The sequence below is a fragment of the Lithobates pipiens genome, unplaced genomic scaffold (assembly GCF_037356315.1).
Source record: "Lithobates pipiens isolate NorthernLeopardFrog02 unplaced genomic scaffold, aLitPip1_a1.2 Scaffold_18, whole genome shotgun sequence".
NCBI lineage: Eukaryota > Metazoa > Chordata > Amphibia > Anura > Ranidae > Lithobates > Lithobates pipiens.
Window position 1 is genome coordinate 608,691,391 of NW_027507758.1, and position 25,707 is coordinate 608,717,097.

The following is a 25,707-nucleotide window of genomic DNA, read 5'->3' on the forward strand; positions in this document are numbered from 1 at the left end:
TCATCCATTGGGTGGTGGCTGGCTTAACCCTGTTCCTGGTGCCGCCCTTCCTTTTTCCTCATATGGTCTATATAAAAGCCTCATCATCTATATGACTTATCAGAAAGATTTCTAGGAACTGAACATGTCTCCAGAGACCGGATCCCTCCTGCTACTCCTCCTGTTCTGTGCCGGAGCCACTGCTGTCAATATTCTAACCACTGCAGACCCCACCGAGGACAAAGAAGCTTTAGGTAAGAATTCAAAATGATGTAAAATACAGGTAATAACTCAACCAACTTATAAATGTCTACGTCTTGGATATATTAATATAGCAAATAAAATGCAGGCAAGTCTATTATATATTTAGAGTGTTGTGTAATGTGTATATTCATCATTCATGGATGAGGATGAGTGTAAAACCTCTTCCAATGCTTTGTTATTTTGTTCTAGGATGGAGAAGGTTTAGAGTAGTGATGGTCAAATTACTTGATATAAGGGGCTTTAAAGTGATTGTGAGAAAAACCCTCACCTTGTAAAACAACCTATTCAATTTAAAATAGAAATGAAATGCAAAACATTTTTTATAGATATAAAAAAATAAAAAATAAAAATGAAATACCTTTTTTTACCGCCGGACGGTGGCGTTCTTATCCTGAGTGGACATCATATAATGTCCTGTCGGAAGCACCGATTGAGTAGCAGCAGAGAGGCACGGTTTGTTACCGGCTGTGTCCCATTGGCATGATCTGATCAGAGTACTGGCTTGCTTCTGGTACCATGCGACCAAGGTGACCAATCACAGCAGGTCACAAGACTGTACACATTGGATGGCTTCCTTTCATGCCTTCCATTGTACACAATGGTGCTGCTAGCTGTGATTTGTCAATGTGATCACATGGTACAGATAGGGGCAATCACAGCTCATCTGTACCATATGATTAGCGTTGACCATACTGCCCAACATTTTGAGATGCAAATGAGGGACACCTACTAGCAAACGTATGTAGGCATAGGACACACCCTCTGTCACACCCCCTTAAAGGAGAATTAACCAAAAAAAAGGTTCATTAAATCCACAAGGGCTTTTTTTTACCACTAATATTCCTTTATATTGGCCTTTAAAATTTATAAATGCAGCAATTTAGAATTTGGATGAAAGATTTAGCACTGGAAAACACTTTTTGAAAAATAAAAAGTGCATTTTATATACAATTATATAGATCAGACCAAAATGAGGGACAAAGGACATTACGCCAAATCTGGGACAGTCCCTCGAAATCAGGGACAGTTGGGAGCTATGGCTTTGACCAATTACAGCTAATCACAACTAAACAAACTGAATGATTCAGTTTCATTCAGTAAAATGCTTGCTTATAGCAATGTAATTCACTGTTATAAGCAAACATAATGTTTAACCACTTAAGGAGCGGGCCTATTTTTCAGACTCTGTGTTTACGAGTTAAAATCAGTTGTTTTTTTGCTAGAAAATTACTTAGAACCCCCAAACATAGATATATATATCTTTTCTAACACCCTAGGGAATAAAATGGCGGTCGTTACAATATTTTCTGTCATACACACTGTATTTGCACAGCAGTCTTACAAGCGCATTTTTTTGGGTAAAAGTCAACTTTTTTGAATTAACATATAAGACACCAGTGAAGTTTGCCCAATTGTTTCTTATATTGTGAAAGACAATGTTACGCTGAGTAAATTGATACCCAACATGTCATGCTTCAAAATTGTGCCCGCTTGTGGAACCGCGACAAACTTTTACCCTTAAAAAATTTCCATAGGCGATGTTTAAAAATGTCTACAGGTTATCAGTTTTGAGTTACAGAGAAGTTCTCGGGCTAGAAATATTGCTCTCGCACTAACGATCGCGGTGATACTGCACATGTGTGGTTTGAACACAGTTTTCATATGCGGGCGCTATTCATGTATGCGTTCGCTTCTGCGCGCAAGCTCGCCGGGACGGGGCGCTTTAAAGTTTTTATTTTTTCTGTTATTTATTTTACTTTTTATTTTGTTTTTTGACACTGTCCTTTTAAAAAAAAAAATTGGGTCACTTTAACCACTTGCCGACCAGCGCACGACGATGTACGTCGACAGAATGGCACGAGCAGGCAAATGGGCGTACATTTACGTCCCTTTAAATTTGCTGCCCTGCCATCGGGAGCGTGCCGCCGGCGGCGCGCTCCCACGCGGGTCGGGACCTCCGTGAGTCCGGTCGCGGGACCCGCGGACTCGATCACCGTGGGCATACCCGCGATCGTCTCACGGAGAGGCCAAATGAAGAAATGCCGTTGTAAACAGCATTTCTCCATTCTGCCTAGCAACTAGTGACGCTGATCTCTGCTCCATGTGATTGGAGCAGAGATCAGTGTTCACTAAATGAAAGCCCAACCCCCCCACAGTTAGTAACACACCCCTAGGAACACTTAACCCCTACACTGCCACCCACTGGTTAACCCCTTCACTGCCAGTGTCATTTACACAGGAATCACTGCATTTATATAGCAGTGATTACTGTATAAATGACAATGGTCCCAAAAATGTGTCAAAAATGTCCGATGGGTCCCCCACAATGTCGCAGTCACAATAAAAATCGCTGATCGCCGCCATTACTAGTAAAAAAAAATAATAAAAAATTATTAATAAAAATGCTATAAAACTATCCCTATTTTGTAAACGCTATAACTTTTGCGCAAACCAATCAATAATCGCTTATTGCGATTTTTTTTAACAAAAATATGAAGAAGAATACGTATCGGCCTAAACTGAGGGAAAAAAATGTTTTTTTTTATATATTTTTGGGGGATATTTATTATAACAAAAAGTAAAAAATAATGCGTTTTTTTCAAAATTGTCGCTCTATTTTTGTTTATAGCGCAAAAAATAAAAACCGCAGGGGTGATCAAATACCACCAAAAGAAAGCTCTATTTGTGGGAAAAAAAGGACGTCAATTTTGTTTGGGAGCCACGTCGCACGACCGCGCAATTGTCAGTTAAAGCGACGCAGTGCCGAATCGCAAAAAGTGGTCTGGTCTTTGACCAGCAAAATGGTCCGGTCTGAAAGTGGTTAAACATCCCTTGTAATACAAAAAAATCATGACAGGACCTTTTAAATATGAGATTTGGGGTCAAAAAGACCTCAGATCTCATATTTACACTAAAATGTAATTTGAAAAAAAAAAAAAAAGATAATTTAAGAGCATTGAGCAGAAGTGAAGTGTGACGTTGCTTCCGCCAGTCAATGCTATGAAGCCGAGTGGGGGCCATCTTCCCCTCACTCAGCAGCCAGGCATCAAGGGGAGAGGATGCGATCTGGTAAGTGGCGAAGATCACTAGAGCACGGCGGGGGGGGAGCCTCTCCCGCCCCCAGTAAAAGTGGTCTTACGGCAAATCCGCTGCAGAGACCACTTTTATCTGAAAGTGGACCACCCGTTGAAGAAGAGGATACCCGAGTTATTGCAGCTATCTGCTGCCATAACAATGGCATTCCTCTTCAAACAGCCGCCGTATAATAAAGGCGGGCAGTCCGTAAGTGGTTAAAAAAAAACTGATCACTTCCCCAGAGTAGTACAATGTTACTCAGTGTCCCTGATCACCACCCTGATCACCACCACATTATGAGACAACACTGTACTGCACAGGTGACAGTATGCAAAAAAAAAAAAAAAAAATTGTGAACATTTTTTTTTTTGATTTCTTCTAATTTTCTAAAAATTATGACAAAAAAATGACCACTTAAAAAAACCCGTCATTATTATTATTATAATACAGGATTTATATAGCACCGACAGTTTACGCAGCGCTTTACAACATTAGGGCAGACATTACAATACAATTCAATACAGGGGTAATCAGAGGGCCCTGCTCGTTAGAGCTTACAATCTAGGAGGGAGGGTCAAGTTATACAAAAGGCTAATAGCTGTGGGGGATGAGCTAATGGAGAAAATAGTACAGTTGTTAGATGGAGGCAGGATAGGCTTCTCTGAAGAGGAAAGTTTTCAGTGATCGCCGTCATGCCTCTTACTAAATACCTTAGACTGGTCCAAATAATTTGGTGGAGGGGGGATTATGGTGTGGGGTTGTTTTTCAGGGGTTGGGCCCCTTAGTTCCAGTGAAGGGAACTCTTAAGGCGTCAGCATACCAAGACATTTTAGACAATTTCATGCTCCCAACTTTGTGGGAACAGTTTGGGGATGGCCCCTTCCTGCTCCAACAGGACTGAGCACCAGTACACAGAGCAAGGTCCATAAAGACACGGATGAGTGTGTTTGGGGTGGAGGAACTTGACTGGCCTGCACAGGGTCCTGACTTCAACCCGATAGAATACCTTTGGGATGAATTAGAGTGGAGACTGCGAGCCAGGTCTGCTCGTCCAACATCAGGGCCTGACCTCACAAATGTCCTTCTGGAAGAATGGCCAAACATTCCCATAGACACACTCCTAAACCTTGTGGACAGCCTTCCCAGAAGAGTTGAAGCTGTTATAGCTGCAAAGGGTGGGCCAACTCAATATTGAACCCTACGGACTAAGACTGGGATGCCAATAAAGTTCATGTGCGTGTAAAGGCAGGCGTCCCAATACTTTGAACAATATAATGTATGTACAGTATGTGTGTGTATATCTAAACAATATGTGTGGTTCATTTGTGGTTCACCTCATAACCCCCTCAGGTGCACGCTTCCCACCGGAGAAACCTGGTACGTGTCCTGCAGATGTGAATCTCCTAGTTGTTGGCTCCACGTTGTTGAATGAATGTAAGAGAGATAGAGACTGCAAAGGGAAGAATAAGTGCTGCTTCTCGGGGGGTAGAAGACGATGTCTGCTGCCATTGGACGGTAAATTTTTACAATCTGTCTGAGAATACGATGAGATCATAAAAACATGACCTGTTTTCCGAGACATAAACAGAAAGAGAGACATCTTCATCTAAATCTACATCTTCAGATGTATTTCAACTTTTCTCAATGCTTCCTGCAACTAATACTCTGTTGTCTCTTTCTGGGAATGTTTTGTAATGTATTAAATGAAATGTAGTACACACAGATATAGAACATCAGTTTAAATATATAAACTTTAGATAAACATTAATATAGTGCCTGGCCTTCAATCTTCAACCTCTTATGGTCCCGGCCAGCGCTCATCACCCCTCATAGTCCCAACCTGAACTCATCACCTTTCATAGTCCTGGCTTGCATTCATTACCCTTCATTGTTCTGGCCTGAACTCATCACCCTTTTATAGTCCCAGCCCGCACTCATCACCTTTCATAGTCCCAACCATTGTCCCAACTTATTACCTTTCATCCTCCCTGCCTGCACTTGTCACCTTTCATAGCCCTGGCTTGCACTCATTACCCTTGATTGTACAGGTGTGCACTCATCACCTTTTTATAGTCGCAGCCCGCACTCATCAACTTTCATAGCCCCGGCCTGCACTCATCACTCCTCATAGTCCTGGACTTGTCACCTTTCTTCGTCCCAGCCTGCACTCATTACCCTTGATTGTTTAGGCCTTTACTCATAACCCTTTTATAGTTGCAGCCCACACTTATCACCTTTCATAGTCCTGGCCGCACTCATTACCCTTCATAGTCCCAGCCTGCACTCATCACCCTTCATAGTCCAGGCCTGCACTCATCACCCTTCATAGTCCAGGCCTGCACTCATCACCCTTCATAGTCCAGGCCTGCACTCATCACTCTTCATAGTCCCGGCCTGCACTCATCACTCTTCATAGTCCCAGCCTGCACTCATCACCCTTCATAGTCCCGGCCTGCACTCATCACCCTTCATAGTCCAGGCCTGCACTCATCACTCTTCATAGTCCCGGCCTGCACTCATCACTCTTCATAGTCCAGGCCTGCACTCATCACCCTTCATAGTCCCGGCCTGCACTCATCACCTTTCATAGTCCCGGCCTGCACTCATCACCCTTCATAGTCCCGGCCTGCACTCATCACCTTTCATAGTCCCGGCCTGCACTCATCACCTTTCATAGTCCCGGCCTGCACTCATCACCCTTCATAGTCCCGGCCTGCACTCATCACCTTTCATAGTCCCGGCCTGCACTCATCACCCTTCATAGTCCCGGCCTGCACTCATCACCTTTCACAGTCCCGGCCCCAACTCATACCCCTTAATAGTCCCTACCTGCAGTCGTCATCACTCTTCATAGTCCCGGCCTGAACTCATTACCCTTCATAGTCCCGGCCTGCACTCATCACTCTTCATAATCCCGGCCTGCACTCATCATCCTTCATAGTCCCAACCTGCACTCATCACCCTTCAGTCCCAACTTGCACTCATCATCCTTCATAGTCCCAGCTTGCACTAATCACCCTTCATAGTCCCAACCAGCACTCATCACCCTTCATAGTCCTGGCCTGCACTCATCATCCTTCATAGTCCCAAACTGCACTCATCATCCTTCATAGTCCCAGCTTGCACTCATCATCTTTCGTAGTCCCAGCTTCCACTAATCACCCTTAATAGTCCCAACCAGCACTCATCACTCTTCATAGTCCCAGCCTGCACTCATCATCCTTCATAGTCCTGGCCTGCACTCATCACCCTTCATAGTCCGGCCTGCCCTCATCACCCTTCATAGCCCCAGCTTGCACTCATCAGTGTCTACTCTCAGTCTCTAGTTCAGTCTCAGTTTGTCAGCCTCTACTTCCTTCCATCCTCATCACAGCTATTTTCTCTCTCTGCAGTCAAGCAAAATGCCTGCCCATACTTCGTTGACTCGACGTGTATAATGGATTTTGTACCCTTGTGCCAGAGTGATGACCAGTGCCAAGGCACCGAGCGATGCTGTTACTACAAGTGCAGCCTCCAGTGTATGCCAACAGTGAAAGGTAATGGAATGCCCCTTGTGATTTGGTAAAAGCTGTATAACCAAAACTATTATTACTGAATTTTATAAAGGTATTGCAGCAGAAACATAACTAGAAACTTCAGAGCCCTGGTGCAAGAAACCATAATGGGCCACCCTCACCACCATCTGGGGCCCCCCACAGTGGTGGAATGCCAGGGCCTGGTCCCAAGTGCGAGCTTTGCAACCCAGGTAGTTCCACTACCAGTGTCAATAGTTTTTATTTTTCTTATTGTATTTATTTATTTTACCATTTCCTTTTATTTATTTACAATTTTATTTTTGTATTATTTTTAATAATTTGTTTAAGCCCCCATTTGGAGGATTAGGTGAGATATCAGGGGTCTAGACAGACAGAGAACGGACACTGCTCTCAATCTTTATCTCTGCAGCCTCAGATGCACAGAATGCATACACAGGAATAGCTCTGTACAGAGCTCCCTGTTCATCCACAAAACTGAAGCATAGTAAACACAGCTTACTATGCCTCAGCTATGAATGATCGGTACGGATCACTGACTCTATTCAATAAGACAATGAAGGGGGCAGTAAATTACACATTTACCGGCCTCTACCCTGCTCTCCATCCTCACAGATCCCCCACAGCAGCCAGCTGGACAAGGGAGGGGGGAACCAGCAGTGCTGCGAGGGTTGAGGGAGAGGGTGTGGGAGGGATACCCAGGAGCCCGATTACAGCAAGAAGTGGATAGGAGGGGAAGTGGGGGCAGCATGTAGAGGAACCAATCCCTTCCATTTTCCTCCTGTAGCCTTTCAGTGGCTGCAGGAAAAAAATTAAGGGGATCATCGATCTATATGCCACCCCTCCTATCCAGGAGTACAGGGGGCTACACAGGCTCCCTGGAGCATGGGGCAGGGTCATAATTGAGACCACTACAGCCCCTGCATTTCCGTATAAGTGAGTATTTTATAGTGTTTAGATGTATAAACCTTATTAATGTTTTAGCTTGTGATTATTCTGTATATGTATGTAGCGATGACACTTTGGACAAGGTGTCTGCTATGTACAAATTTAGTTTTTGCCTCAGAACAGTAAAGGGGTTCTGAGGGTTCATTTTGTAGGTTTAACTTTGACATCAGTTTGGCTGGGCTGTGTTAGAGTTCTGCCTGGTCATGTGTACAGTTAGGTACACATGACAGGCCAGAACCAGGCCTGGTTGGGCGTTTTGGGTATCAGCTTCCCCGGAGCCAATCAGTGGGTGCGCCGGGCCCCACTGAGGAGTCCGGGAAAGGGTACTTAAGATGTTGAAGTCACGTGTTCCAGGTTCGTTCGTGAGGTCTTAGTGGTCTGTTCCTGATTCTGGACCAGGGTAGCCCCGTGAGGGGTCCCGGTCACGGGAGCGTTCGTCGATCCGCAACATGCTTCGGTTGGCTAACCCCAATAGACCTGCCTGATCTGGGGTAGGGATCCGTCTGTTGTGAACCGGGTGGTCCGAGGCACAGTAACTGAGGGAGGATTCAAATCGTCCGGTGTGCTCTCGGCTTGGAGGGGCACCGCAGCTCGTGTAAATGACCGAGGGAGGACTCTTCGGAGGAGGGCCAACAAGTTGGCATCCTGAGAAGTGTCTGGTTACTGAGTTGTGAAGGACATTGACAAATTCACGCTTTTTCCAGTACTGTCAAGGAGACAGAGAACGTTCCAGCTACTGAGGAAAAAGGTTCCTGCTCTCTTCTGTTACCAGTTACTCAAGGTCAAAGATTTCACAAGTTCTGGATCAAAGTGCTGACTGCCATAATCTCTGGCTAGAGATTTGTTCATCCTTGAAGCGCCCAGCTGCGAGTGGCTACTCTCTGGGTGGTATTAGAGACTTTCTGATATTAGCAGTTCAAGGTGCCTGAGCTTCTTCACCCTTGCCCTCTGTTCCCATACGAGACTGTGTTGTTGGATGTTACCCCTGCAAATAAAAACCTTTTCTAAAGGACTTTTATGGTGTCAACATCCAAAGTTGTTGGGTGCTAACTCTGGGAACCCCTAGACATGGAAGAACCAGCCAAGCGGAGGTAAGCCCAAAAGTTAAGGCCGCCCTGCCAAGGGTTATAGCTGCTAAATGTACATGGACAGCTGTAGTTCCTCATACACATATATGACGATCTCCCAGCTCTGATGTTCAGAGAAGGCGCTTTACTGCTTAATGCAAGTCTACAGTGTTCTCCCAGAAACAAGGCGCCCCCCAAGGCGATGTAGCCTGTAAATAGATTTCTTGCAGTTGTTGTTCAGCAAGGATGCTTAGTGCTCTGTCTGGTACTAAGATACCCACTTTGGAGCACCCTACAAGACTGTATAGGAATTAAATTTAACACACATTTGTTATATGCAATAATCATATCAGAAGTTGCCTTGGGACTGATTTTACGACAGAACTTTTAAATGAGTACCAACTGGAAATGCATGACAGTATCTTTATAAATTTTGTCTACAGTACGGGGCCGATGAGTCTTTGGTCTCATCTGAGTGTGGTGCCCACCATTGGACTTTATACTGTAAATTACATAATTTATTATGTGAGCTGAGATAAGTAGCATATATAATGCGTCCTGCAGTGAGCAACCTTTTTTGGGCACAGACGTAACCTGTCTGCTCCTGCAGAGTGATGACTGTGTGTCCAGGTGAGCCCGAAGGGCATGCAAGGGAGAGCTGCACCACCCGGAGTGGATCAGCAGATCTGAGGTCCTGAAAGGTATATGAAAGAAGTCAGGGAGATGTGTAAATCACCAAACAGGGGGTTGTTAACTCAATTGTAGTGCTTCCCTGTGGATTTTATCCATGCCAAAAAATACTATTTAGGGCTTGTTGGCCAACTTTTATTGAAAAGTAAGAAAAGGTTCAAAAACAATTGAATGCCCTCCAGGGGTTTCCATCATCATTTCAAAATATGAAAACAAATATCCTTTAAGCCTCCTGGCTTTGTTTTGCAGCAGCGCTGCTCAGGCCTTAAGCTTGTTGGTGGGTTGCCTCACGTGCAGCTTAAGTGAGCTGCCTGAGCCAACCCCCAAAGAACCACTGACCATCTGGGCAATAGAGGACTTTGCCCAACGACTCTCTCCGATATGTAGGTGGCAGGCAGAGACCAACCTCCGACCCATCCTCCTGGCTGTGTGCTTCATCCCCTTCACTACCAGGATTTCCAATCACCGTGGCACCTTCTCCAAGCCAGGGGACACCAGTAGAACTCACTCTTTGTCAGCAGCATTTTTACCAAATAAAATCACCAAGAGGCTGGAGGTGGGTAATGTTGTTTACTGAAAACCTCATTGGATACATCACCTCAATGGAACAACACGGTTCCAGTAATAAACAAACTCTTGCTCCCAGGCTCTGCCAGTGGCTGCTCATGTCCCTGCAGATGGATGGGCCTAATGTTCTTCCTGGTTAAGGATGGGAGGGATAGAGAGGTACACTAAGGTTCTCTCTTTGCTCTCCTGGGGCTAGGATGGGGAACTCCAGGGCACCATGCCCTCCCCCAGGAGGGGAGAGAGCAGGAGCATAGCAGATGTTGCTACTTCCTCCTCCTCTCTAGTCTGACCCATCTCCCTCCTAGGTTCTGGTCTCCCAGCTTTTTCCCAGGGGTAGGAGGCACCTTACAGGAGAAATGAAAAAGAAAGTAGAAGTGGCGCTGTCCCCTATTATTTCAAAATGAAAAATGTGCTATTCAAAAAACTATTTTTTGAAATAAATACAAAAAAATTAATATTAAAATAAAAATAAAGAAAATGAGAATACCTGCTGCGGTTCTACCCGAGTGAGAGAGAGTGTACGTCCTCTGGCCAGGCCCTACACGTTTCGTCATCAAGACATCTCTCAACACGGTTTTTACTTTAAATAAAATTTTTAAGTAAAGCACATTTTCAAGCAAAATATTGATAAGGAAACATTGAAAGTCACGTTAATTAATTATACACTTTTAGGTGTACACCACACAGGTCTCTCTAATACCCGACAGAGCATCAAGCACAGTCATATTCCTTCAAAATATAAACAACCCTATTTTCACTATTATAATATATTCTGAGAACCTTGGAAAAAGTTGGGTGACCTATTTCCCACTATAAACTTACTGTAGGGAGACACTATTTAACTTCACATGCTATTTGGAATTTATTTTTATTTTTTTGTTTGTTTGGTTTATGAAATTGTTTGAATTATCTAAAGAATTCTTAATTTTTCAATTTACCATTACTTTTTTGGGTCTAAATTCACCAGAGGGTCTAACACACCGTTTTTACACATATTATGTTATATATATTTTTTTTACAAATTATGGTTTTCTAGATAAGGCATTGAAAAAGGATGAGGGTTGGGCCCACTTATGCTCACATAAGATCACAAACGTCACTGCTCACCAATACCCGACAGAGGGTCTAACACAAGTATTCTCATTTTCTTTATTTTTTTTTAATATACATTTTTTGTATTTATTTCAAGTTTCTTACCTCCTAAAGCTCTTCAAAGCGTCTCCAGAACCTAGGATTACCTTGATTACAAAACCCACAGAAAACAAAAGAAAAAACGTTTTGTCCATTCAGACCCAAAACTCTGTAGCGCCTCACTCTGCGGCCATGAGAACCTTGTGTTGTCTTCAATTCCACTAAACAGTGGCAGAGCCTAGCACTGTCATAATATACTGTATACAGGGGTGGACTGACAACTCATGGGGCCCCCGGCAATAGGAGATTATGGGCCCCCGGGCAATAGGAGAAGATTATGGGGCCCCTGGGTAATAGGAGATTATGGGGGGCCCCCAGGCAGTAGGAGATTATGGGGCCCCCAGGCAATAGATTATGGGGCTGCACAGTATACACATACACACACACACACACACACACACACACATACAGTATACACACACAAACACACAATATACACACACAGTATACACACGCAGAATACACATACACATACTGAAAAGGTACTGGAGAGGCGGGGCAGCTATAATCTTGGGATTTTTTTTAAAACACAGATTTTTACATACTGTCCCTGGTTTTATTGAGGCTGGCAACCCTGATGGGGCCCCTTAGTGGCATGGGGCCCTCGGGCAGTGCCCGAGTGCCCGAATGGTCAGTCTGCCCCTGACTGTATACTGTGAGGCACTGGCAGGAAGGATTGTATTCCCCATCCTGCATCCTTCCTATCCCCAATAAGTTTGACCCAATGTGGCATTAAGGTAAATAGTACCCCCTGAGCATACATGTCTCTAGTAATGTGTACCTGACAAAGTAGTCCAGCAGCGCAGTCACATTATGTTCCACATGCTGGTGAAGGTCAGAGGTGGCCTTCGGAGAAAATAACGGTGGCTGGTGCCGGCCATTGTGGTGTGGCACAAGACATACATTTAGGAAAGGGGAAAAATTCCATGACCAGTGTAGTCTAAATGTCCCCTTTCACTCGCTTTTTTTTCCATTATACTCCAACCCAATACCTACCCACCTAAATGATGAGACCACACCTTTCTTTAGAGTAAAAGGGCCATAACAGGCTTTATTAACACAAACTCAATAAATCACTCCAATCAAAAAAAAAAAAAAAAAAATATATATATATATATATATATATATATATATATATATATTTCTTGATTATTGGTTATATAGGCACCTCTGGTGATTGGACACTGGTTAATCCCAATTAAGGAGAATTGTCTATGGTGGTTGGTCACGTAAAACTTTAGCTCTGTGCAGGTCCCTGCGGGGGCCTAAGGGCTACAACAAACCGGATCCATACCTCGGGCCGATATTTGACTCCCAAGATGGTATGGTACCGGGGCCTCGTCAGCCGAAGAAACAAGGTTTGGCCTGTAAGTCCTCTCCTATTGGAAGACTGGGCTCTGGGAAAACCAGACTTGGTGTACTGTTTATACAGAGCACATGAAAGTTTCTAGCAGAGTCTTTTACATGGTCCAGGTAGGAGGCTCTTCCGAGAAAGAGCCCTAGATAAACCTGAAGGTTGGCTAACACTGCCCGCCGTGATGGGTGAAGGCTGGAATTTGTCTGTTTCAGCAATTCCTGTGGCGAGGACAGGTAAGGGAAGTTAATCCTATATATATAATTATATGATGGATTTCTTCATTGTGAGTAGTTGTATGTTTTACCTGGTTTACACCACTAGAGGGAGTAAGAGCAGCCTGATGCATACTTACATGCCTTTCAGTACACACGCTCAGTGAAACCTGGTTCTCCAGCTGTCTCACGTCTCCACTGCAGTCCCTGCCACAACAAGGTAACACAGGGGTCCCACGTAGTCTGGGGGTCCCACGCAGCTCCGGTGGAGTTCTCCTTTCCCCCCTGGATCCCGTGGTCCTCGTGCACGCGCGTTCCCGGCCTAATGGAGGAGGGGGGAGTGTGGTTGTGAGCCGTGCATGTCAGTGTGCACGGCGCTGTACTGCACAGGCGCCAGGCGGCAGATTTAAAAAGCCCAGAGCGTCAGGGGGCTGTAAGTGGAGACACAGGAGCTGTGGGCAGTAAGCATCCGTGGGGATTGGATCCAGGCAAACTTTAGACACCTACTCAGCATCAGGTTGTGCAGTTTAAGCAGATCCGGGACAAGTGGGTGATCTCTTTGGTATCTCTGGGCTACAGGCTAGAGCAGTGATGGCGAATCTTGGCACCCCTGATGTTTTGGAACTACATTTCCCTTGATGCTTATGCACTCTGCAGTGTAGTGGAGCATCATGGGAAATGTAGTTTCAAAACATCTGGAGTGCCAAGGTTCGCCATCACTGGGCTAGAGTTTCAGGAGATTCCACCTTCTCGCTTTCTAAGGTCAAGGATCCCCAGGGATCCAGTAAAGCAAAAAACGCTATTTCTGGCCTTAGATCACTTACTATCCCAGGGGGTGATAGTAGAAGTGGACCCAAAAGAACAGGGTTCAGGGTTTTACTCAAATCTCTTCACCGTTCCGAAGCCAAATGGAAGTGTCAGACCTATCCTAGATCTGAAGGATCTGAACCGTTTTTTACGCATCCGGTCCTTCCGAATGCATTCAATCCGCACTGTGGTCTCCTCCCTGCAAGGGGGAGAGTTTATGGCATCAAAAGACATCAAGGATGCATATCTCCATGTGCCAATTTTTCCCGCACACCAAAAATGTCTAAGGTTCGCGGTAGAGCGGCGCCATTTTCAATTTGTGGCCTTGCCGTTCGGGCTTGCTACAGCCCCTCGAGTCTTCACAAAGATTCTGGACCCTCTCTTCGCAAACCTAAGAGCTCAGGGTATAGCCGTCATGGCTTAGCTAGACGATTTGCTTCTCATGGAGAAAACAGTAGCGTTCCTGAACAACAGCGTCACCAGAACGTTAGAACACCTGGAATGCCTAGGTTGGATCATAAACCTAGAAAAGTCGTCCCTACAGCCTGCCACCAGATTGGAATACCTGGGTATGATCATCGACACCGCTCAGGGCAAGGTTTTTCTTCCAAGGCCAAAGGCCTTGGCCATTGGGGATCTGGTGCGCCAAATTCTGGGCAGGAGATCTTTCCCCATTCGATTGTGCATGAGACTGTTAGGGAAAATGGTCGCCTCCTTCGAGGCCGTCCCATTCGCCCAGTTCTACTCAAGGCCTCTGCAAAGATGCATCCTTGTGGCTTGGAACAGGAAGCCCCAATCCTTGGATCTTCCTATGCGTCTATCCCCAGGGGCACGCAGGAGTCTCATCTGGTGGTTACAAACCAAGAATTTGCTGAAGGGCAAAACTTTTCTTCCTCTTCCATGGAAGATTATCATGACAGATGCCAGCCTGACAGGCTGGGGAGCAGTGTTGGAGGATACGGGGAAATGGTCTGCGATCGAGAAGCTATTGCTCATAAATGTCTTGGAGATCCGGGCAGTTTATATGGCTCTCATAAAGTGGTCGTACAGACTACGAGGTCTCCCTGTTCGGCTTCAGTCCGACAATGCCACAGCAGTGGCTTATATCAATCACCAGGGCGGTACCAGGAGTCTGGTGGCCCAAAAAGAGGTGAATCGCATACTTGTCTGGGCAGAAAAGCATGTTCTGTGTCTCTCTGCAGTCTTCATTCCAGGAGTGGAAAATTGGCAGATGGATTTTCTGAGCCGCCAGCAGTTGTGTCCAGGAGAATGGGCTCTGTACCCCGACGTGTTTCGGAACATATGTCACAGGTGGGGTACTCCAGACGTAGATCTGTTTGCATCCAGGTTCAACAGGAAACTGGACAATTTTGTGTCAAGGACAAGAGATACACTTGCTCAGGGGTCAGATGCTCTGACAGTTCCCTGGGATCAGTACAATCTGGTCTATGCCTTCCCCCCGAGCCCGCTTCTGTCGCGGTTCCTGGGAAGAGTCAAGAGGGAGACAAAATCGATCCTTTTGGTGGCCCTGGCTTGGCCCAGGCAACCGTGGTACGCAGAGATCATGAAGTTGGCAGTAGGCAGGCCATGAATCCTCCCTCTCCGGCCAGATCTGCTCTCACAGGGTCCAATTTACCATCCTGCTTTACGCAGTCTGAATTTGATAGCTTGGCTTTCGGGGCCAGTCCTTTCTTCTCTGGTCAATGCCAGAAATCCGGCCTCCAGGCTTATTTATTACAAAATCTGGAGGGCATATGTTTCCTGGTGTGAACTCAGGAAATGGCACCCTAGAAAGTAGGTCATTAGCAGGATCTTGGCCTTTCTCCAGTCAGGCCTAGAAATGAATTTGGCCGTAAGCACTATCAAGGTGCTAATTTCGGCCCTGTCAGTGTTTTTTCAGAAGCCACTTGCATCACATTCCCTGGTTCGGGCTTTTATCCAGGGGGCCATGCGGATTAGACCGCCAGTCAAACCTCCGGTATGCCCTTGGGATCTGAATTTGGTTCTCTCGGCTTTGCAGGGGCAACCATTTGAACCTTTGCATCTGGCTTCATTAGTTCTCCTGACTAAAAAATTTGTCTTCTTGGTAGCCATATCTACGGCTAGAAGAGTATCAGAGCTAGCAGCTCTTTCCAGCAAGGAGCCGTATCTAATTATTCATAAGGACCGGCTGGTAATGCGTCCCAACAGGTCCTTTCTACCTAAGGTGGTTTCGGGATTCCATTTGAATCAAGACGTAATGCTACCATCCTTTTTTCCGGACCCACAGTCCGCAGAAGAAGAATCTTTGCACACTTTGGATGTGGTTAGAGCAATCAGTATATATCTTCAAGCAACTGCTCAGATAAGGAAAACCGATTGCTTGTTTATTTTGCCGGAAGGCCCTAGGAAGGGCCAGGCGGCGTCAAAATCCACTCTCTCAAGGTGGATTGGACAGGTTATTTCTCAGGCCTATAGTGTAAAGGGGAAGATTCCTCCTTTTCAAGTGAAAGCGCACTCAGCGAGGGGATTTTTGCTGACATGTAATGCTCATACATCCTGGAAAAGGGGGCGCAGTTTGGCATGTTCGCCCTGGGCTCTAGATGACATTTCCTGGCACTGGAAGAGGCTAATTCAAATCTCACCCCTATTCAGAAGTCTGAATCTTGTGGTTTCCTGGAAGACCCCTCCTATATTAGAGACTGAATTGTTTGTCAGGTAAAATTCACACATATGAAAAACTCTCATTAGTAGATATAGCATAACCTGTATCTGATGTTGCAATCCAACCTGTAAAATTATAACATTCCATTTTCTACTCTGCTGTGATGAGCTTCAAGTTATTAAAATGTGGTATCATCCATCAGGCTAGGGGATCACCCGAGTACAAAATTGCCTAATTTCTTGAAATCTACCCCTAAGGCCGCGTACACACGGGCGGACTGTTCTCCCAACTTTGTCCGCTGAACAGTGTTTCAGTGGACAGTCCGCTCGTGTGTGGGCTTCAGCGGACAGTTTCAGCGGACAGTCTGACAAACAAAGTTTTTCGGAATTTCCGTAAGACTGTCCGCTGAAACTTGGTTTGAGCGGACAGTCCGCTCGTGTGTAGGCTTGTTCGACAAACTAAGTCTCGCGCATGCTCAGAAAGAATTTACACGGCGAAGGTTGCATTGCAGTGTATTGGACGTCGAATTTCTCGTACCGTCGTACGTGCCGTTCACGTCATCGCGCAAGTTTTCAGTGGACTGTTCGTTCGTCGTGTGTGGTCAAGTCCGTTCATGCTAATTTTGAACGGACTGTTTGTCAAACTGTTTGACGAACCTAGTTGGGCGGACAGTCCGCCCGTGTGTACGCGGCCTAAGAAGTTCTAATGATCAGCTTTCTTCCATTCAGCGAGGTACACATCAATATAAATTTCACAGCACAAGAGTATGATATTTTGAGTGGTATGTGAACTTCTGTGTTTTTTTTCTGACAAAGATCCCAGCGTCCTTTAATTATAGCCATGCACATTTGATGTAGTATTATTCCCATGGTAGACCCCCAAATATTAGAGAAAATCATATTTTCGTAGCACCCCCTAGCTTATGTAGGTTGCTGGGCAAATTTGTAACCAGTGGAGCAGGGGTTGACTGCTCTAGCCTGCTCAGTGTCTCACAGGCTGCTGGTCTGATTGCTTTCCCCTGTATTCTAGAAGATTATAGAATTATAGTGAGAGGAAGAATAGAGGAGGCAGCCTGAATATGTATGGGGATCCAGCCAATCCCTGGGGAGATGTACCCAGTAGGTGGCTGTAGTCAGTGGCCTGAGGCAGAGGATAGAGGTTGCTGGGTCTAGTCCTGCTAGAGGAGACCCCTATGCACAGACTCTTCCCTAGGGGCAGGTTGCTGGAGGTGCCATTCAGGAGTCATCAAAATCCCAGTTGGAGCAATAGCTGAGCAGCTTATTTTCAACATCTGGAGTTTCTGAGTCAGGAGAGCTCACTGAAGAGTACCAGGTGGAAGTTGGGAGAAGAGTATCCAGCTGTCATGTAGTATTGTGAGTCTTTGTCTGCCTCACTGAAGAGTGGGCGGTGGATATCGAAAGGAGGCAACCGATTATTCTGCGGCACTGTGAGTAGATGACCGACGTGCTGGGTGTTAGTGGCTGTGTGCAGCTATCAGTTCTTTGAAAAAAGTCATAGACACCTGTCAGCAGTGCAGAGATTGTGCAATTCAGGAAGAAAGAGAGGAGTCCTCAGGGAATTTAGTTCAGCAGTTTTGCGATATCCTATTCTCCCTTCACCCCATCCAAGTTTAACCCAATAATAAAACATCAAATAGATATCCCTATACTATTTCCCTTGATTCAGTGGCGAAGTAGAAAATGCAGTGTGCCTGGCTGTCTGTGCATTCACTGACACTCCTTATTTTTATTGTAAGCACATCATACCTTAGACAAGCTGATCTCAACCAGAGTTCCATGGAACCCTAGGGTTCATCCACAGGTTGCTATGCATTCCTTGAGCTGTGACTAATTGATTTCTCATCTAATGGTGCTTGCATACTTCTGGGGCAACACCACTTGGCAGAACCAGCAACATGGCACCAATAATCTTTTTGATCAGCCAGTCGCAATTAGAGTTCCAAAGAAACCTAGGGTCCCTTCAAAGGTTTCTAGGGGTTCCTTGGGCTGTAGCTATTTGACCTCCCATCTGATGGTGCCTGCATACTTCCGGGGCCAACTTCACTTGGTAGAACTAGTGACATGACACCAATAATCTTTTTGATCCGCCATTCTCAAATAGAGTTCCAAGGAAACCTAAGGTTTCTCCAGGGGTTGCTAGAGGTCCCTTGAACTGTGGCTGATGGCACCAAACCAATTATCTTTTTGAAAAGCTATTCTTAATCAGGGTCCCTCCAGAGGTTCATAAGGGGTTCCTTGAGCTGTGATCAATTGACTTCCCATCTGATGGTGCCTGCGTAGTTCCAGGGCAAATTCCACTTTTCAAAACTAGTGGCATGGCACTAATAATTGTTTTTGTTGACGATAAGGGTGGCATTCTTCTCACTGCCTATCAATACAAGTGATATTTCTCTCACTGAACCCTGATGAACACATTTTAGCAGGGGTTCCCCAAGAACTGGAAATTATTTCAAGGGTTCCTCTAGGGCAAGGATATGCAATTAGCGGACCTCTAGCTGTTGCAAAACTACAAGTCCCATCATGCCTCTGCCTCTGGGTGTGATGCTTGTGGCTGTCAGAGTCTTGCCATGCCTCATGGGACTTGTAGTTCTGCAACAGCTGGAGGTCTGCTAATTGCATATCCCTGCTCTAGGGTTAGCAGGTTGAGAAACGCTGGCTTAGATGATGCACATTCAGACACTAGACCTCTGAAGGTGTGTTATGTTACCTGAAACCAAGCCATCAGTAGCAGATCCCTTAAAATCTGTAAAGTGCAAGGTAGGGCCTCCATGGATCAGATTTGTTTATCCAGCACATCCCAAAATGCTCGATTGAATTGAGATCTGGAGGATTTGGAGGCCAAGTCAAAACCTCAAACTTGTGTTCCTCAAACCATTCTTGAATTCATCAGAACAGGTCACATTCTTTCATTGCTCTGTGGTGCAGTTCTGATACTCACATACCCGTGGTAGGCATTTTTGGCTGTGCACACTGGTCAGCATGGGTATTCTGATCAGTCTGGGGCTATGCAGACCCATACACAACAAACTGCAATGCTCTGTGTGTTCAGACACCTTTCTATCAAAACCAGCTTTAACTTTCTCAGCAATTTGAGCTACAGTAGTTCTTCTATGGGGTTGAACTACATGGGCCAACTTTGGCTGCCCATGACCTTGTTTCCAGTTCACTGGATTTTCTTCCATGGACCACTTTTGGTAGGTTCTGACCACTGCAGACCAGGAACATCCCACAGATAATTGTGACTGATGGTGGAAACCTCCAAGGGCAATCTAAGTATTAATATACTCCAATCTTATTCAAACATATATACTGTGCAATCTTTATGCACATAATACTATATGAATAGTGGTGGAAACCTCCAATCCATTACAAAAGTCTTATGCTAATATCCAACATATCCAACTCAAAAGGACTTTATAAGTTGGATATTAGCACAACACATTTTGGAATGGATTGGAAGTTTCCCACACTATTCATATAGTAGTACTGTATGTGTATCAAGATAGTACAGTGTATGTGTTTGAATACCACTGTGATCTAATGGGGGGGGGGGTCTCTAAGGGGGGGAGCACTGATATAAGGGAACTGTGATCTAATGGTCTCTATGGGGGGGTTGTGTTTTGTAGGTCATGAGACTGACCCCTGTATTATGAATGGGTTGGGGGCTGGGATGGAATGGCCCCAATGGGGGGGGGGGGGGCTCTTCATAGTTTCTTGCTGCTCCAGGTCCCTGGAGGTTCTAGCTATGCCTCTGATCTGTATCCTGGTTTCATTACGTGGAGAGAAAAATACAGAGCATGCCACCACTGACCTCTTGCTGAAAACAATAGCTGCCTGCCTGTCTCTGCCATTGGTACTATCTGAGCTATCAACAGACTGAAGGCAGACAGGCAGTGTTTTGTTTTTTACAAGAGCTATGGTAGACTTCATATCTTACAGTTTCCTGTAGATCCGGACGTCTCGGGGATAAGGTATTATTTAATCTGGCTGTGTTTTGTATTGCAGTAAAACCTGGATCATGCCCAATTCCTCGTACAAGATGTGCTTTTCCCCAACCGCCACCGAAGTGTGAAAGTGACAGTGACTGTCAAGGAAAGAAGAAGTGCTGCACCCCAAAATGCCAACAAGTGTGTACTGATCCCGATCCACGTAAGTTACACCTGCCAATCAATCTCCAATCAACACCATAGGTGTGGGAGGTCCATTTATCTATCTATCTATCTATCTATCTATCTATCTATCTATCTATCTATCTATCTATCTATCTATCTATCTATCTATCTATCTATCTATCTATCTATCTATCTATCTATCCATCTATCTTATCTATCCTTTAAAGCAGGTGTGTACTTATTATGTTGAGCATTAAGATGACATTACAGTTGTTTTGTAGGTTTTTTACAGAGAGGTTTCTGAGAGGTCAATAGGGATTTAAAAAAAAAAATGACACAAGCTTTTGCCCAGCTGTCACAAATTCTCCCCTCCAGCTCCATCTAGTGATAACAATGGGGCATTTTCCTGAAACACCTCAATCTGGAAAATACTGCATTGTGGCCACTAGATGGAGCTGAAAATCATAGGGAAATTAAGATATTGGACAAAATAGGTGGACAATTGATGACAGCTTGGCGAGTGCTTGTGATTTCCATTCCAGCATATATATATATATATATTTTTTTTAAATAAACCCCTAAGAGTCAGATGGCATACAGCCTAAAATAGGTTGATGTTTCAGCATTTCACCTTTTCAAAATGACAAAAGGTGTAAAGGTGTAACGGTGAGCTTTCTAAACATGGCAAGCTAAGAGCACTATATACTCATTAGACGCCTGCAATTAGTTTAGTTCTGAATTTGTTTTTTAACTAATTTAGACAAATTTGTTAACATCCAAATTTTCTCATTTCTGAATTTTTCCGAATGTTCAGAAATTCTAAATTTCCAAATTTGGAAATTCGGAAATCTGAAAATTTGGAAAACCAAAAATAAGAATGAAAATCCAAAAATTCAAAAGAACCAAAATCCAAAAATTCAAAAAACCGATAATTTGAAAATCTTAAATAATAATGAACTAATAATAACTTAACTTTTACTAATTATTAAATTATAGTTATTGGAATTTCCTTTCAAATTTGGCTGTTGAACGTAAGGAATATTAATTTATCCGAAGTTTCAAATTATCCGAAATAATGAATGCCGTATCTAAACAAATGGAAACTAATAAATTAATAATAATAAATGACAATAATAATAAAAACGGATCATTATTTATTATTATTTCATTCCGTTCCATTTGTTTAGATGCGGCATTCGTTATTTTGGATAATTCACAACTTCAGATAAATCTGTATCCGTTACGTTCACTAAGCCAAATTTGAAAGTAAATTCCAATACCTATAATTTAATAGTTAGCTATTATTAGTTAGTTATTATTTCACAAAATTTGGGAATTTTCGTTCTTTCTCATTTTCGGATTTTCAAATTTTCGGATTTTCGAATCTCTGAATTTTTTAATTTACAAATTCTCTAATTTCCAAAAAAAACAAACAAATAAGGAATGAAACGAAAACAAACAAATGTTTCAGCAGTGCACATGTCTAACAATCAACAACAACAATCGCTGCTAAGCAAACACCTTCTGTTATCTCAAGAACCTATAGAGATTAGCGATCCCTATTCTGGTTAATTGCTGGAATCTTTCTATATGTTTTGAGGGCTAATAAAGTTGTTGAGAACATTTCTAGTTGTCCTAGTTTACCCCTTTGTTGTTTCTGTTATGCCATGTTGTGTGAATGAAGGTGGCAATTACTTCTCTGAGCTGATCTCTTAGATAACGCCACTTGCAAATAACAGCTTTTGAAAAACTTTTTAGCATGGAGTTTTTGATTTCTTCTGTTTTTATTTTTTCTAATGGCATCAGTCTAAAACTCCAAACAATATTGCCTTCAACTCTAGATTGGGAGAATCTGATTTGGATCCATCCCCAATAAACAAATGATTTCCTATCTAGTCAGGTCTCTACACGCTCTGTAACGTGATGCATCAGACAAATGGATGGACATAGCGGCCTTGTGAACCCAGTTCATTTATTCATGTAGGAAATAGTGCCCTGCCGGCGGGCTTCCATAATTGGGAATTTCCATCACTGGTTTAAGGTTAGGCCTTTCTATAACATTTAGGACAAAAGGAGAACCTTGTGGGTGAAGAAATTTCTGGTGGAAGCCACGGAAAGCCGAGGGTCCATGCCAGCCTGATTAAAGGCCTGGTGGCTTTGATGTATAATTTGAATCGACCTACCTCCAAGCTTTAGTTGCTGTATTGGTGCACATCCAACCTTGTTGAATGCAGAGCTTGGCATGTGTTGGTTCCAACTTTAAAAAGATTTTTCCAAAAGTGTTGGCCGATAGCAGAGGGTTTGTGTAGGAAGCCTCTCATAGGATCTGGTAAACCCAAACAATTCATATTTTTTCTGAGGGTTTCCCTAGTATCAGTTTTATACCAATATAATGCTGCGCTATCCAAATATAATCATATGGTAACTGTACTAAATCATAATATGACTGGTTGCAGCTAAACATTGGTGGTGAAATATTCTAATCCCATATAAAAAAAAATCTAGTGAATCTAATAATGCAATCTTATGCAATTATAAGTTGCGATCATGAACAGTGAAAAATTGCAATCCTATGCGATCCTCCCAATGACAACCTGTATAACATTCAGGTTGTCATTATACACATGTAGCATTTGTATGCAATAGAGAAATTTGCAACCCTGTGCGATAATTGCGATACTGCAATAATTGCAGTGACAACCTGTAATTTACATCAATCTATATAAAAGTGCATCACTATACAATAATCAATATAGAAATAAGTGAACCATGTTTAAAGAGCCCTTGTGCCAAACTAATTCATGCATTAATCTGTGTCCATAAAATATCAGCATAAAGTCCATTCATAACTACTCCATTCTTCTGGTGCTCATTGCAGATGATAAAACATCTCTAGAATTCTAGAAATCAGTGCCAGGCTTGGTTGTGATTATGCTGCACGGTTGAAGCAAGTATGACAAATGTGTGCATATTGTAAAAAGTGTGATCTGGGGATGCCATAGCTTTGTTGGAGCATAGAGAATGGCAGCAATGAACCACATGGGTCCAAACTCTAAGACTAAAAGGCTAAAAGCTGGAGACTGGACTCCTTGAGGAAAGACAGGAGAGGACGTTAAGGGCATTAACAGAAATAATGGCATGGGATTTTCAATATCTTTCCCCTCTCCTTCCAGGTCTCACAGGAGCTTAATATGTTTAATGTGAGTAGGAAGAGCATCAAGAGGTGTGTGTAAAATCCCAAAATGGACCATGGCCCCACCATCTATGACTCAGGAATCATGTTGGTGTAGTTAGAATTGTTGTTAGTCCAATGTTCTTCATGCTGTGTCTGGCTGACTAGGTTATATAAGCCGCAAAGTGGGTATCTGACTCCTTTCCTAATTCAATGTCAGGAGGGAAAATGTAGAGCTTTAGTCCTCCCACCAACAATCAGTTACAAGCACAGGTTACACAATACAATTTACTCTAGGTAAGAGACAGAAGTCAATCTTTTACCATGAGTATTTGCAAGGTCTTGCTATGCTCATGGATACAGGCTGGGTCATTAGATAGGGTCCTGGGCTGCAGCTGAGGACCAGTAACTGTAGCCCAGTCGCCCATGAGAGATGTATCTAGAACCACACAATTCACCTCTCCATCAGGGCCCACCACCATTAGGTCATCAGTGTTCTTGCCCTAAGCTGGCTGCATTGCCCCAGTCAAGCAATACTATAAGCCATGCTGAAGCCCATGTCCATTACTCAGAATGAGGCAGAAAAGTGATGGCAATAACTTTAGTTGACTTCCATGTAATGGCAAGAACAATTCCAAATTATGGTGTTAATATAATTCCATAGTACATAGAATATCCCCAGGCTGCTATAGCCTACAAATTTGTCTCGGATCCACAAATGTACCTGTAAAAATGTCTAAGGTTCTCATCTATTTTCTCTGGGTTAGTTTGTATCTGGCCTTCACTAAAAGGGGGGGCAAGCTTCTTGTTAAACTTTCCAAGACCTTACAGTAACTTGGTATCATATTGGGTTAACCAGTGATCACAGACCTGTCACTTCTGAAGCTAGTTCTGTTTGAATTGATTGCTTGAATTCAGTTTACTGTCACATCACAGGGCAATATTCCAAATATCAAGGAATGAACTTTTCTTTTTAGATGTACATAAGCCATAAGACAATCATTTCCTATATGTGTATGGCATTACAATCTGCATAATAATCTGAAGCCAGGCGTGATGGTAATGACCATGTAGTCAGGAGTTTCATTGTTCCCATGTCCTCAACAGTTATCACCATAGGTGAGTGGTCTGAGACCACCATAGTTTCAGTGAAAACCTCCTGAGGTAGCAGATTTGCTAACACTAGAAAGGTGTCCAGCCTAGACTGGTGAGGGTGGGGAAATAGGTAAAATGCTGTTCTAAAGGTTGAAGATGCCTCCAAACATCATTAAGGTCAACAATCTTGGACAACATATACATGTAGAGCTGGGTAGACTGAACACATGTTGGACCTGATGAGGCTTTGGGAACCGTAAATCTGTCTTTCCTAGAAGAGAACATTTCACTGAATTCCTCACTGATGATAATTCCATCCTGGCATTGGTCAGTTATGGTGAATTGAAGCAGTTGTTGAAAAAATATCTTGCTGTTGGTGTTACGCCCATAAATTACTACAATACCAAATTCCCTGCTCATGTAAGTCCATCTACCTTCCACTTGATCTGCTCACTGGTTTATAATACAGCAAGATAGTTGTTGGTAAGAATTATTGTACTGGCTTTATAAACTCGCACAGGGAAGCCAAAAATAAAAATATCGTAAAAAGTTGTTCAATAAAGGTGCATTAAAAAACCAATACACATAACACACAGAACTAGAACACAGAGAGCTACAAGTAACCTCTATTACACTGTATACAATACATGGAGTATCTAAGAAGAAGGACAGGTCCTCCTACAACAAGAAATTCCAGCCAGAAACATCCAGCCCAAACAATTGAAATCCTTTTCCTTTTCTTTTTCTGTTTTCTTTTCCTTCTTTCCAAGCACTGACTAACCACATTGCAATAACTTTTACATGTTTTTAAGGATCCGAAGAAGTCTGAAGATTGCAAAGATGGTGGAGTCTATCATGCTTCTCATCAGAGACACTTCCTCTATGCCCATAATGAATTCCCTGTAAATGTCTGAAGTTTCCTTCATGTCATCAATACATCTTCTGCTAATTAATAAAGATAATTAGAAGTGTCA

General features: G+C 43.6%; 1 protein-coding gene across 1 annotated transcript; it reads left to right on the forward strand.

The window, feature by feature from the left end:
* Positions 1 to 84: 84 nt before the first annotated feature.
* On the forward strand, positions 85 to 25,707 carry LOC143989245 (uncharacterized). The gene is made up of 5 exons (XM_077489315.1): positions 85 to 233; positions 4,669 to 4,833; positions 6,711 to 6,854; positions 20,360 to 20,503; positions 25,546 to 25,707. Exons 1-5 carry the CDS (start codon positions 125 to 127, stop codon positions 25,560 to 25,562), a joined length of 579 nt encoding a protein of 192 aa, XP_077345441.1. The 5' UTR covers positions 85 to 124; the 3' UTR covers positions 25,563 to 25,707.

Excerpts from the sequence above, each read along its gene's own strand:
- LOC143989245 (XM_077489315.1), top strand. The coding sequence starts at position 125 with ATGTCTCCAGAGACCGGATCCCTCCTGCTACTCCTCCTGTTCTGTGCC. Across the intron at positions 234-4,668 it reads CGAGGACAAAGAAGCTTTAG|GTGCACGCTTCCCACCGGAG; the intron begins GTAAGAATTCAA and ends TAACCCCCTCAG. Across the intron at positions 6,855-20,359 it reads GTGTATGCCAACAGTGAAAG|TAAAACCTGGATCATGCCCA; the intron begins GTAATGGAATGC and ends TTTGTATTGCAG.